Genomic DNA, 14,413 nt, shown 5'->3' with positions numbered 1-14,413 from the left:
ACCCTTTAAATGCTGTTTATAAATGCATATTGCATTGGAAATTTATATTATTTAGCCAAAATGTCAGAAACATCATTTCCCAACATTATGCCAAAAATGAATAATTTTGGTCAGGTAGTTTATGAAATATTTAAAAAGTGCGCGTGTTTCTGGGACAACCCTCGTACATGTATATATTAAAACAGTTTTTCATTAAGAGTATCACATATATGAGAACCGATATTGTTTTTTTTAAATATTGTTTTACCAGTGAATGGCATCTCATGTCAAATTTCGAGTAGCTCTTTAATTGGAGTCATTCGAGAAATGTGGTCTGTGTATTATTTAATGTTATACAGATTTTTAAAACGTTTACCGTTTTTATGCTAGAGGTATCTGAACTATTGTAGAATGTGGAAAGAGGAAGTGGGGCGAGAATTGTGTTAATAACTGTAGCGTAGAATGTGTCGATCAAACTTGTCATCGCGATTCTGGAGAGTGCCTATCCAAAAGGGTAAGGGTTTCTATTACAAGTCTTTCCTAAGAACAAAAGAATCGCCAAAAATATTTGTTCTACTTTAATTTTTGAACATTTTAGGCTTTAAAATCAACAGACGATACCCCATCAAACCTTTCCATAGCTGGAGGAGTGATCGCCGCTGTATTGGTGCTATTTATTGTCACGATTTCTGTTATTTGGATCAGACGGTAAGCATCACAAAATAAAAAACAAAACTCAAATATTTGCAGAGTAATGTACAAGTTGGATAAATATAACTTATAAAATAAAAAGAACATGAATTTTAAGGTCAGACGACACGTTCCTCGAAGATATGTTTTGCGTACCTTAGTAATATATCAAAAATTATTCATAATTGTCTTTCTCTTGTGATTTCTAAATTGTTTTCAATATGTTTTATAAAATAAGTATACCAAAAATTGTGACATTGGCAGTTCAAAAGATTACCCATAAGGATTGTATAAGAAATATCACCCTCTGGTATCTTGCCCAAATGCCTGGTAAGGTACCTCAATTTTTGGTGAGGAAACTTGTTTAAGTAGCGATACTTCAAGGGCAAATTCTTGGGAAAAATTATGTATTATATATTTTGGAGGAACGTGTCGTCTGACCTTAGGAAGAATTGAATTTTGATGGTATTTTTTCTCATTTTAATGTTACATACATTGTATATTTAGTTGTGGTTTACTGCGATCGACGCAGTACTTTATGTTAGTCTGTCGCCACAATAAACATTTCGTTTCAATTCGGTAAGGCTATAATTCTCCACTGTTGCTCTATACTTTTGGCCAATCTGCGTCCTATCAGACGACTGTGAAGTAATTAAATTATTATGCTTGTGAGCTTTTCAATGCAAACAAATAATCCCGAATATTCTTTTTTAGTGTTGAAGTTATTAATGGTAACATTTTTATGCCCCCGTATATAGGTATATAGTTTTTCCCCTGTCCATCCGTCTGTCTGCGAAAACATTAACATTACCCATAACTTTTGATTGGTTGGAGCTATGGCTTTCATATTTCACATGTGTATTCCTTGTGGCAATACATTTCTTAAGGTACTGCCATTTTTGACCTTGACCTTGGAGTTTGACCCAGTTTTGCAAAATTTTACCGAACTTTAACCTTGACCATAACTTTTGAACGGTTGGTGCTAGGGCTTCCATACTTCATATGAGTAATTCTTGTGACAAGATCTTTCTTTGGATTCCAACAATTTTGACCCTTGACCAAGGAGTTTGACCTTTTTTGAGAAACTTTAACCTTAGCCAAAACTTTTGAACGGTTAATTCTAGGGCTTTCATACTTCATATATGTAATCTTTGTAACAAGACATTCGACCGTTCACAGTAGCTCAGTCGGTAGAGCGCTTGCTCCGTGATCGGGAGGTCGTGAGTTCAAATCTCGGCCGCGACTGACCTAAGTCGATAAAAAATGGGAAGCAACTGTTCCTTCGCCAGGCGCTCGGCACTTTGAAGTGAAAGTTTCGGGTCCTTCGGATGAGACCTTAAAAACCGAGGCCCCGTGTCACGGCAGGCGTTGGCACGATAAAGATCCCTCACTGCTCAATGGCCCTGAGTGCCGAGTAAAGGTCAAAATTTGAAGCCCTTCACCGGTATATGGTGAGGTCTCTATATGAGTGAAAAATTTTCGAATGAGACGTAAAACAACATATAATCAATCAATCAATGTAACAAGACATTCCTTTGGATACCAACAACTTTGACCCTTTGACCTTGCCCTTGGAGTCTGACCTACTTTTGGAAAACTTTAACCTTGGCAATAACTTTTGAACGGTTGGTGCTAGGGATTTCATACTTCACATATGTAATGCTTGTGACACGACCTTCCTCTGGATACCAACAACTTTGAAATTTGACCTTGGAGTTTGATCTACTTTTGAAAAACTTTTACCTTGGTAATAACTTTTGAACGATTGGTGCTACGGCTTTCATATTATACCTGTCTATTCCTTGTGAGAAGACCTTTCCTTGGGCACCATTAATTTTGACCTTGACCTTGATGTTTGACTCACTTTTGAAAAAAAACCTTTGCCACCCTAACAAAAAAATACTATAGTTAACTATAGTGATAACTTTGACACTATGATACCTTTGATTTACTATAGTGATAACTTTGAAACTTTGATTTACTAAAGTGATAACTATGAAAACTTTGATTTACTATAGTGTTCACTATGAAAACTTTGATTTATTATGGTGAAAACTTTGATTTACTAAAGTGAAAAATTTGAAAACTTTGATTTACTATAGTGATAACTTTGACACTATAGTGATCACTTTGAAAACTTTGATTTACTATAGTGATCGCTATGACACTATATTGATCACTTTGAAAACTTTGATTTACTATAGTGATAACTTTGACACTTTAATGTACTATAGTTAACTATAGTTAACTATAGTAAACTATAGTTAACTATAGTAAACTATAGTTAACTATAGTAAACTATAGTTAACTATAGTATTTTTTTGTTAGGGCATATCTATTCAATGGTTGATGCGAGGGTTTTATATTTCACAGGTATATTCCTCGAGACAACCTTTACTTTGAGTAGCAACATATTTGATTTACATTTGAGAAAGTTTAACCTTTGCTATAAGTTGCCACACAGGGGCATCAATGTTTCACAAACACATCTTGTTTAAGGGATGTTTAAGGTGAATCGAAATTTCCGTTTTTTTTTTTTTATCTTAATGATATTCTGTATCGTATCACCCAAGGGGAAGGTTTGGTGTTACAGCATATACATGTAACATGCCGCTGGAATGAGTAAGATTTTTTAAAATTATCAAATATTTGATTATTTTGTGAATACCCAGCCTCAATGTAGGACTTGGTTGCCATTTCTGTGAAGTATAAAAAAAGTTGTTTTTCTACACTTTCCAGAAACAAAGTTTCTAAATATGTTTGAAAATTATCAAAACAATAAGTTAATTTTAACATTCCGAAACTTCATAAAAATACTTACAAACGAAGATACATAGCAGGTTCCAGTAAACGTTCAACCAAGCCTCTTTCTTTACTCCTCACTAAGATATTAACAGTAGTGAAGGAGAAACTTCAAGAGTACTGTGCAACAATATATTCGAAAAGTGGTGTAAATCAGATGTGGATACTTAAAAATTCCAAGGAACTTTTGGAAAATTTGAAATCTCAAGAATTTACCAAAATCAACAGTCTAAAAACCTACGACTTTTCAACTTTATACACAACCATTCCCCATGATTAATTAAAGTCCAGGCTTTTTGATATCATTGACAGCTGATTTTTCAATAAAAATGGAACTCGTAAATTTACTTACTTTGTCATTGGTCATTTGCAAAATTATTTTCTTAAAAAAACATTCTGATTGTACACACAAGTACTCTGAAATAGACATTAAAAAAGATGCTTGAGTTTCTGATTGACAATATCTATGTGGTTTTTGGAGATCAGGTCTTCCAACAATCTACTGGAATTGCCATGGGTACCAATTGCGCCCCGTGATTAGCAGACCTTTTTTGTATTCATATGAAGCAAAATTTGTCCAAAATCTTATACATGAAAAGAAGAAAACACTTGCTGTGGCCTTCAACTCGACATTTAGATATATCGACGACGTATTGTCAATTAACAATGGTTATTTCCATTCTTATGTCGATACGATATATCCCGGTGAGCTTGAGATAAAAGATACCACAGAGTCTGACACATCTGTTTCATATTTGGATATTTTACTTGAAAAAGACGTTAATGGTAATCTAACAACCAAGCTTTATGATAAACGTGATGACTTTAACTTTTCAATCGTCAACTTCCCTTACTTATGCACCAATATATCTTCATCACCTGCATACGGGGTTTATATCTCTCAGTTAATTCGATACGCAAGAGCATGCTCTACGTATGTACAATTTCTAAAACGAGGTAAATTATTGACAAACAAGTTGATGAAACAAGAATATCAGCAGTCTCGTTTAAAGTCATCATTTCGTAAGTTCTATGGTCGATACAATGACCTTGCCAGCAAATACAATTTATCATTGAGTCAAATGCTGACTGAGGTTTTCATACTAATTGTTAGGTCATTATTTACACTCGGAATTTTCCCTTATTTCCCGATCATGACAAGGAGCACACGGCGGGTGTGACCGGTCGGCAGGGATGCTCACTCCTCCATGGCACCTGATCCCACCTCTGATGTTTTGGAGATCCGTGTTTGCTCTGCTCCTTTTTTGTATTGTTTAATGGACTTTTGAGCTTGAATACTGTTCGTTATCTCCATATATTTCATCTAGAAGAAATTGATTTCTTTTCAAAAAAGTATAATTCCCAATATTTAAAAACTTTTAGCTGTTAATTAATTCATTAAAACCTAACAAGTTCAGACTCATTGATATAAACGTATGGCATTTTACTTTCACAGAAATATTCTACACATAGTGTAACATTTAGATAATATTTACACATAAATGCATATGTCAGACTTTGATTTTCAACTAGCAAATGCATGAAGATTGTATTTCTTGGTGTTTGCAAGGAAAAACGTGGTACATGTATTTGTTGATTTTCCCTGTGTGATTTTATGGACCCTGAGCATGAGTAAACTAACCGAATATGCAGCTATTTAATAACAATAATAAATATAATGAAATAAGAAGATAACGAACAGTATTCAATCTCGAAAGTCGAATGAAACGATACAAATTTGGAGAAGAGCAAACACGGACCTCAAAATTTAGAGATGGGATCAGGTGCCATAGAGGACTGAGCATCCCCTGCCGACCGGTCACACCCGCCTTGTGCTCTTTGTCATGATCGGGGGGAAAAACCGGAAAAATCCGTAGACAGTTCAGTGTATAAATAATGGCCGAACAATTATGAAAAAAAGTATGAAAAACGTCAATCAGCATTTGACTCAGTGATAGGTTGTATGTGCTAAATAGGTCATTGTATCGACCATAAAACTTGCGAAATGATGACTTCAAACGAGGCTTTTGATATCCTTGATTCATCAATAAATACTCATCTGGAGATGTAAAAGGAATAAAGCAAGGAACACTTTTCTGACTCTGGAAAATTGCTTCCTTATCAAATATATAGCTGTGTGATGTAAAATATGTCATAAGCCGCATATCATCTTGTTTTATGATGGCCTGTCTTTTTATTTCAACGTCTTACTAAACGCAAAGAGTGGTATTTGAGTATCATATGATGTAAAAGCAATAGTACATTAGGTAAAATATGGAATGCATACTTTGCAGATCTCGAGTATTACGAAATAGTGATAAAGGGATACGGAAGACGAATACAGAAACAAACACCTCTAATATGAACTGTGAGTAAACAGAACATGTTTTTGTCTGATAAAAAAAGCTATAATTACATGCATCATTAGATAAAAGAAAAAATACCGTATATCCGTTTTTTTTCGCGATGATCTAATTTTCGCAGTTTTTGCGATCATTTTTAATTCGCAAAAAATAAAACACGCAGAAATTATATCGGTTATTGTGTGCCATAAAAACATTATCTTTTTTATTTTTTTTTTTTCAAATTTCAAAAAATAACTTACGCAAAATAAAAACTGTACAAATCTACCCTTTTTTCGCAAAATTTGCAACACGCGAAAAACACCGGATACACGGTACTCCGGTAAAAATATCCAATTATTGATAAAGATATCAAATCACAGAATCAATGCTACATTACTAAAATAATGTGAAAACATTTATTCACTTTTAGAAATCCTATTGCAGTTTTAACAACGTGACTTGGTTAAAATAATTAAAGTATATGAATATTTATTTTTAAACTTTAAAGCTGCTTCAAAACAAGGAAAATTGGAGTTAACAAATATTTATGAGAACGTGGAAGGAACTTCACATTTCAAAGATGGCAAAAATTCCAGTAAACAGAGTCTAGAACTGAAAACAGGACGAAAGGAGTGCGACGATGATATTGACAATGATGAAAAATTACATGAAGAAAACCCATACGGTGATCTTTATATAAATGACGAACCAATTCCAGATATAAATATTGATCAATTGAAGCGTACTATTAAGGAGAAACGGAAAAATGAAGATGATGGCTTTAAAAAGGAGTATGCGGTAAAGTATTGCTATGTTAATTAAGTATATTTACTTAAACCAAATAATTGTATATATGGAAAGTAAAGTTTGCTCTATTGCCCTTTAATAAAATGAAAATCTTTTACATACTGATAAAATTCTCATTCTGAAACACTAGACCATGCCTTACGGTGAAAGATATCCTTGCAACGCTGGAAAAGAGCCAGAAAACGTACCTAAAAACAGATACAAGACAACCTTTCCATGTATGTTAACTGTAAACAATATTCAGTACTAAGTTTAGCCATCAAAGTAATATATTTTGGTTGCAAACTATATTAAAAGAAAGAATACTTTCAGATGACCATTCAAGAGTCAAATTGTCAAACAGCCAGTCGGACTACATCAACGCCAATTTCATTGACGTGAGTACTACAACAGATAACGTTCAAAACATCGATTGTCATTCCTGGTTTGATAAAATTTTGCACTAGAAAACGTTTTTATCACCCAAGTCGAGGACAGAAGTGACCTGTCGACCGGTAAAACCCGCCGGGAGCCCCATCCGTAGAGTTAAATAAAGAACATACTATGGTATATAAGTACCAAGTCTTTTCAAAAACAGACTACACGAAAACTAAAAAAAATATGAAGAATAAAAGTCATGTATTTTTGCATCTGATACTACATATTATACCAAATAAATAGCAGGTATTAACCATTAATTTCTCTTTAAATATAAAGGGTTTTCATTTTCAGGGTATTGATAAGACAAATGAGTATATAGCAGCACAAGGTACGACTGTTTGTTTCTGCTTCCTGGATTCTGTTTTTTTTTGTTCCTGTATACTTTTTTTAATCATTTTCTGAAGGGAAAAACAATAAATGGCTTAAGAATATCAATCAAAATTGAAATCTTAATGTCATGCAAATATTTTTAAAACCACATATACCTCTCGCAGGACCTCGTCAAAACACAGTGACAGATTTCTGGAAAATGATTTGGCAGGAGAATGTCACCCAGATAGTTATGCTCACCAACTTAAAGGAGGGGAACAAAGTAATTATCTTTACAGGTTACGTAGATCATTTTACTGAAGAAGTAAGTGATCGTGTTATGCACACTTAAACAAAAAATATACAATTATGCAAAAATGTGTTCTCCACAAAATAAAATACATGGAAAGCGTTGATACTGTACACAATTTTCAAATCAAAATTGTTTTTTGCTGATTATAGTCTGGGAAAAAATATTTTAAGCTTGAAAAATAATCAATTTATAAATATTCACTATAATTAATTTAATAATTTTTACAAGGCAAAATGTGTCAAATACTGGCCCGATCTGACCAAAAGTAGTACTTTTGGAGTGATCTCTTTACGCACCGACGAAGAGCAAAGCTATGCCAATTACAAAATACGGAGAATTAGAGTTAACTACAAGGGGGTAAGTCAAAAACGAATGTTGAGTACATATTACGGCTCATTTAGGTAAGACTCCAAATATCTTTTTTACAAAGACAGACATAACGTTGATTTTTTTTTGTAATTTAGTTTTAACAATGCCCTGGTAATATAGATCATGTGTCTCATGTATGGGACGTAGAGGTGTATTTTATGTAAATTGTAACTAGCAAGAAAAAATGATACTTTTATGGAGTTATTTTTGCTATTGGCATGAGGGGTAGTTTAACTAAATTTTAGGCAATTTTTTCTTCACCAGCTGAAAATTTCTCGCATAGTAACACAGTACCATTACACCACCTGGCCAGATCATGGGACACCGGAACCGCTCTGCCTTGTAGTCTTCCATGATCACGTGACAAGGACAAAACAGAAACAAGATGGAGTCCCAACAGTAGTACACTGCAGGTCAAATTATATACAATATAGTAATCAATTCCTGTAGATCAATAAAATGTCTCTTAATTAGGGAACGTCCAATTGATTCTGAGAGTAGGGATTCAAAGATTTTGGAAATATCTGTCCTCAATAATGTTTAAAATAAATATGTCTTCCTCCTGGTAGAAAATAATTAATCTGATCTTGACTATGGACACTAACAACCGCCTTTCCTCTAACAAAAATTTGAGTTTAAGCAGTCTTCCTTTTATTAACTCTATTTTGCGTGTGCGGTTTTTTCTAGGGCTGTGTATTCAGCAAAATATTTCGATACAATACGATACGATATTTTTAAAAGCGATATGCGATATATTGGATTATTTATTAAGTCTTTCACAAATGTCTTGTAAATGACATTTAATGCATAAATTTGACAAAAACTGGGTGAGTCTAACATAACATGTTAAAATATAGTTGTCTATGTATTTTGTAATAGTTATTTAAGATGTGCTATCTCCTTAATGTTTATTTCATTATTGATCATTTTTAATTCAAAACAGTCAAAAATAATCTTTGGTAACTGAAATTCCCAACCTTTTTACAGAATTATAAGGAAAACTGCCTGTCCGATACGTATTGGAAGTTATTTATTCGATACGATTACATTCCTGAAAATCGATACGTATTGAATATTCGATATATTGACACAGCCCTAGTTTTTTCAGGGAGGAAGAAGAAAATGTCTTGTAAAAGGAAATGTGCGAAATTTGCCCCCCCCCCCCCTCCCCACTCACATATATACTTAAAATCGAATGGTCGTCCCCTAAGTGTCATTGCACAAATATTTGTGTAGATAGTAGGTTTTAAACTAAATGTTTTTTTTTTTTTGGTAATCTTTGTCTCTGAAATAATAAACTGGAAAAACAGAGTGAATACTATTGTAGTGCTGAAGATCATTTAGAAATTGCTTTTCTTGTTAAAATACAACTTGTAGTGCTGGAATCGGCCGAACTGGTACTTACATCGCTATAGACGCCTTATACAAGGCTGGCAAGACAAACAGGAAAATCAACATCGCGGAATACGTCAAGAAAATGAGAGAAAACAGAATGAATATGGTTCAAACTTATGTGAGTTATTGTACTAGAACATTATATATTTCGTGATTTTTTTGTTCAAATCGCCGAATACTTATCCTTAAGAACTATTCCTTGTAACCAGTTTAGATTTTTTAACATCCATGGTCACAAATTTTGATGAAACTTTGCCTATTTTAAAGCTTGACACTAGATTCATAATCAAATAAACTCTATTTGCTATGCGTTTAGGTTGAAATAGCAACGTCCGAAAAAAAATTGAAAAATAAGATTTTCGTCTAAGAAAATCAAACAAACCACTCTCACAAAAAAGTTATACCTTATCGCTACTTATAGTTTTTAGAATTTAATTTTAGAATATTTCTCTAAGTACGTGATAACCATGGGCACATATGGAAGACATCGTAAATGCTGAACAATGCTGGAAAGTGCTCAATATTTACTAATGATAGGTGTTATATGATCAAACAAAGTCAACAACACAAGAAAAGTAATGAAAAAATTGAACTTTCATGATAAGGTATTAGTCATTTTATTGTAAAAAAAAAAAAAAAAAAACAGTTGTCATATAACACATAAAAAATGTAGCAAACAAAATATGTTGCTAAGTTTGGATAAATGCATCTATGTTGAGGAAAAAATGAATATTTTAAGACTGGCAAAAATATACATCATTAGTGACTTGTAACACAGATAGCATAAGTAAAATCGGGATTAATTGCTAGATTGAAACAGTTTTATGACTTTAGTTACGATGTACCATTTAGTCAAGAAATATATTATTTGACTGATTTTGAATTGCACTTATCTGATCAACATAAAGTTGAATATTATTTATTTATTAATCTTGGCGAAGAAGATAACACTATTGATATGATTACAAAAAAGACAGTGTTCAATTGTATTAACTTCATAGCTATATTGAGCCCTAAATAGTATTTTCCTGCATCCAATTAGGGATTTCGGAGTAGTCCAAATTAAAGGTCAGGTTAGTTTTCAATAAATATCAATCAGAAAAACTTTTGAAATCCACATATAATGGTACGTATCCAAGAAAACAAAACATCCTGCAGCTTTTCATACATATTTTTTACCTATAATTTCCATAGGAATATTCTGTTTTAAGAATTAAAATTGAATGTTTGAAATTTAAAATTTAAGGCCACACCATTGGCTTGCCTTTAAGATTTGATGTCAAGTTATAAAGTAATTTACACTTTTAAAAGGATACTTTGTGGTATTAAAACCATTACTAACCAATATGAAATTAAATATCATATTTCTTCCTGAAAATATGTTACAAGTATATTTTTTTACATTTTCAACAGTGAAATACTGTAAATTATTTATTGAATAAAAGTGATATTCTGACACTGTGTGAAAGGGTATCAAAATGGCATTCTCACAGTTTGATATAATATCAGAAGTGCGGCAAAACTCGATTTTTCTTCCCTTCACGAAGAATTTAAAAAAAAAAACTCCCTGGCCTGTCATAAGATAGAATAAATGAACCATCCTGTCAGAGACTAAAACTGCCAAAGTTTCTTTCATGTTGTTAACAAGAGACCCAAGGGCCTTAACTGTCACCTGAGTACAATACAACAATTTAGAGGGTCCATAAACTGATTTATTATGTTCCCCAAACGAAGTTTGGGAACATATTGTTTTTACTCGGTTTCTTATTATTATTAAGTCTTCCGTTCACAACGGAAGACTTATAGTGATTGTATTGTTTCTTTTTATTATTATTATTATTATTATTATTATTCCTCCCAAATTTTGTGAGCGCGATTACTCAGAAATGGTTGGATAGATTTTCACAATTTTTCACATGATAGTAGGCCGATATATGAAGTTTATATAAAATTCCGTTTTTTGAAAAATTCACTTCCGGTCCGAAGTTACGGCCGAATTTCCAATTTTTAAATGGACTTTTGTCCGGAATTTTTCTCGGAAACGGTTTGAGGTAAAGATGTGAAATTTACAGGAGTATTAGATCATGACATTGTCTTTGTTTCGAAGTTGTTTTCGTGTGTTTCCGGTACTTCCTGTCCGAACCGGAAGTGAACTTGTGTTTGGTCAATTTTCAACTTTTTTGTTTTTTAATATTTTTTCAAGATATTATTATGTATAACAGAGGTTATTCTACAAATACTAAATATATAATTTGTTTTGAAATCAGATTCCACATTTTGCAGATTTTCGGTACCGTCATTTTCCCTATTTACCTAGTGTGTAAACAATGGGCAAAGAAAGATAACTCTGACTTGTAAGTGAGAATAGAACTTTCGAGATAAAGGCGGAAATAGTATCGATGACGTCAAAGACATATATACTCTCCACTCTCCATATCAAAATATTTAGACGTTCCATATTCACTCTTCTAAATGTAAGAGTACGTTGGTTACCGCTTCCAGTGCATGTATAGTTTAAAGTTGCCAGTGTAGTGTAAGTCTGTATTGATGTAGTGTAAGTCTGTATTGACAGTTAATTGATTTACACATGAATATATCTAAAAAAAAAATTAATATATATGCTAGGTACCTAATTCAAGTAAATATATTATAAGCACTGAATATACATTTATAGTGATGGACAGGCATGCAATTTTATCTATCTCGTATAGTAAGTTCAGAATACGATAGTTATAAGCATTCTATAATGCAGACGATTTATTATTCTCAATGATTTGAATGCGAAATTATCCCGATTTCCGAGTTTTATTTTCGATATTAAAAAAATATTACATACACTCAAAAAGGAATTGAGTGATAGAAAACTGTAATACAGTACTGTTTTAAAGCCTTTATAAATAAATTGACATCTGCTACTTAAAGAAAGAAAGTCAATCTATAGATTAGATTTGGTTATTACATGTATATTTGATAAAAAGTTAAATTATTTATGACACATGATCTATACTCTATATACCCAAGGAATTATAAAATATGTGAAAAGACGATTCTTGGATTCTTGTGAAATACTCAAAGAGTTAAAAAAAAAATGTGAAAACGCGATTCTGTGTGAAATAATGGTACGCTATATGTTTCTTTTGAAAAAAAAAACCATGATTAAAAAATTGCACAGGTCTCTTGATATGTGGGATAAGTATACCTGAATGAACACAATTTTATGCAATGATATATAATTATGTACATGCAACTGACGTCCGTACTTTTCCTTATAATTCATAAAACATAAAACTATCTAATTCCTTTGAAGTCACCCCACCCCCCCCACCCCCCATCTTGATTAATATTTGAAGACGTTCGTGCAGCTAGGCATTTGAATTATATATTCGTTTTAGATTTAAATCTGGAACATGTGAATATAATTACCATTTACATGTATACAGAATTTCATATTCTATAATGGTAGATTTGTCATTGTGAAATGTTCAATTTACGTCTGGGAGAGAGAGAGGGGGGGAGAGAGAGAGATTCCCTCTTAATCCCTATCCTCCTATCCATTTACATAGACCAAAAATAAATTCTATATCGGTCACACCCATTCTTTATTAAATGTTTTCTGATTTCATAGTCAGTCATGGTCACATCCTGTATATTTTTCAGCTTAAAGTGCACGTGTGTTGACCTGTCAATCAAAATCACTTGACGCTGTATGCACTGCAATTAAGTAGCCTGAGTTCGAAATGCTCTTGAAGTATGATCTCTAAGTAAATCTTATGCAACAAACTTGTGAAAAAATACAATAAAATAAAAAATAAAATATCTCGGTATTATGAACTTCGATTGTGGGACGTGGAGACCGGTCCTTTGGATGAGATCGTATAAATCGAGGTCCCTTGTCGCAGAAGGTGCTGGCATAAAAAAGATTCCCCACTGCTCAATTGCGATAAATGCCAAAGTATAGGACAAAAATTTGCAGTCTCCACCGGCGAGTGGTGGCGTCTCCATGTGAGTGAAAAATTCTGGAGAGGGACGTTAAACAACACATATACGTATAATCAATCAATCGATTGCTGAAGAATTACTGTAATTGAATAATCTGTCTTATAGGTATGCTGTCAGATCTTGATATTATAACTTTACAAAACTCAGTGACTTTACATTTAATGTGATACTAACTTAATTCATTATATTTTTTTATACCACCATCACAATTATGCCTAAACATACACACTGTGAAGTTTATGATAGTACGGTGTTCGTTCATCTGTTTGTTTGACTTAGAAATGATTGCAAACAATTTTTTGTTAAATTGCTAATGATATACGTATATCTCTTATAGGTGCCAAATGTATTATACGAGATTGATAATGAAAATCAAAGTACCTTAAGTACTGACAGGACTTTTTCCTTTCACAGTAAATATGATATGTATGTTTTTACACAGAAAAAAGCAAATTCTTACAGATTTAGAAGAACGGAAGACTTTTTTGTTGCCATGGCAACAAGAGTCTAGTTATTATTATTATTATTCTTTTTTATTCTTATTTCTTCTCCGGTACTTTTTTGTCCGCGAGTGTTCTCAGAAACTGCACATCCAATTGAGTTAAAACCTTTTTAGGGTTACTAGGTATGTTATGTAAATTTGCAAAACGAAAGTCATTTTGCGCGCACGTGCACGCACGTGCGTGCGCGTGCAATGCGTAAAATGACCAGTATACATGATATAGCTGTAACTTATATATTTTTTGATGAAATGCTTTGATACTCAGAATACAAGGATATATTAAAAGTGTAGACAAGATGACATGGTCAAGATGCACATGCATGCACGTGCGCGCACGCGCAAAACGTAAAATGACCAATTTACTTGATATAGTCGTAACTTTTATATTTTTTGATGAAATGATTTGATTCTCAAAATATTTATACATATTAAAAGTGTAGACAAGATGACATGGTCATCATGCACATGCATGCATATGCATGC

The 14,413-nt window shown here is 32.7% G+C and overlaps 1 protein-coding gene across 1 annotated transcript in view; it reads left to right on the top strand.

Moving 5' to 3' along the window:
* The window catches only part of LOC133180387 (uncharacterized), a 39,777-nt gene that overhangs the window by 15,089 nt on the left and 10,275 nt on the right, over positions 1–14,413 (top strand). Inside the window, exons 12-19 of the mRNA XM_061314925.1 lie at positions 6,325–6,614; positions 6,754–6,841; positions 6,936–7,000; positions 7,335–7,371; positions 7,538–7,635; positions 7,894–8,044; positions 8,318–8,447; positions 9,412–9,547. Of these exons, the coding sequence (XP_061170909.1) occupies positions 6,325–6,614; positions 6,754–6,841; positions 6,936–7,000; positions 7,335–7,371; positions 7,538–7,635; positions 7,894–8,044; positions 8,318–8,447; positions 9,412–9,547 (995 nt within the window). The remainder of the gene's footprint in view (positions 1–6,324; positions 6,615–6,753; positions 6,842–6,935; positions 7,001–7,334; positions 7,372–7,537; positions 7,636–7,893; positions 8,045–8,317; positions 8,448–9,411; positions 9,548–14,413) is intronic.

This window comes from Saccostrea echinata, unplaced genomic scaffold, assembly GCF_033153115.1.
Source record: "Saccostrea echinata isolate AGI-Se365-2 ecotype Australia unplaced genomic scaffold, CSIRO_AGI_Sech_v1 ptg000006l, whole genome shotgun sequence".
In the NCBI taxonomy this organism is placed as follows: Eukaryota; Metazoa; Mollusca; class Bivalvia; order Ostreida; family Ostreidae; genus Saccostrea; species Saccostrea echinata.
Note: the sequence above shows the minus strand (reverse complement) of the source record. Positions and strands in the feature narration are given on the sequence as shown.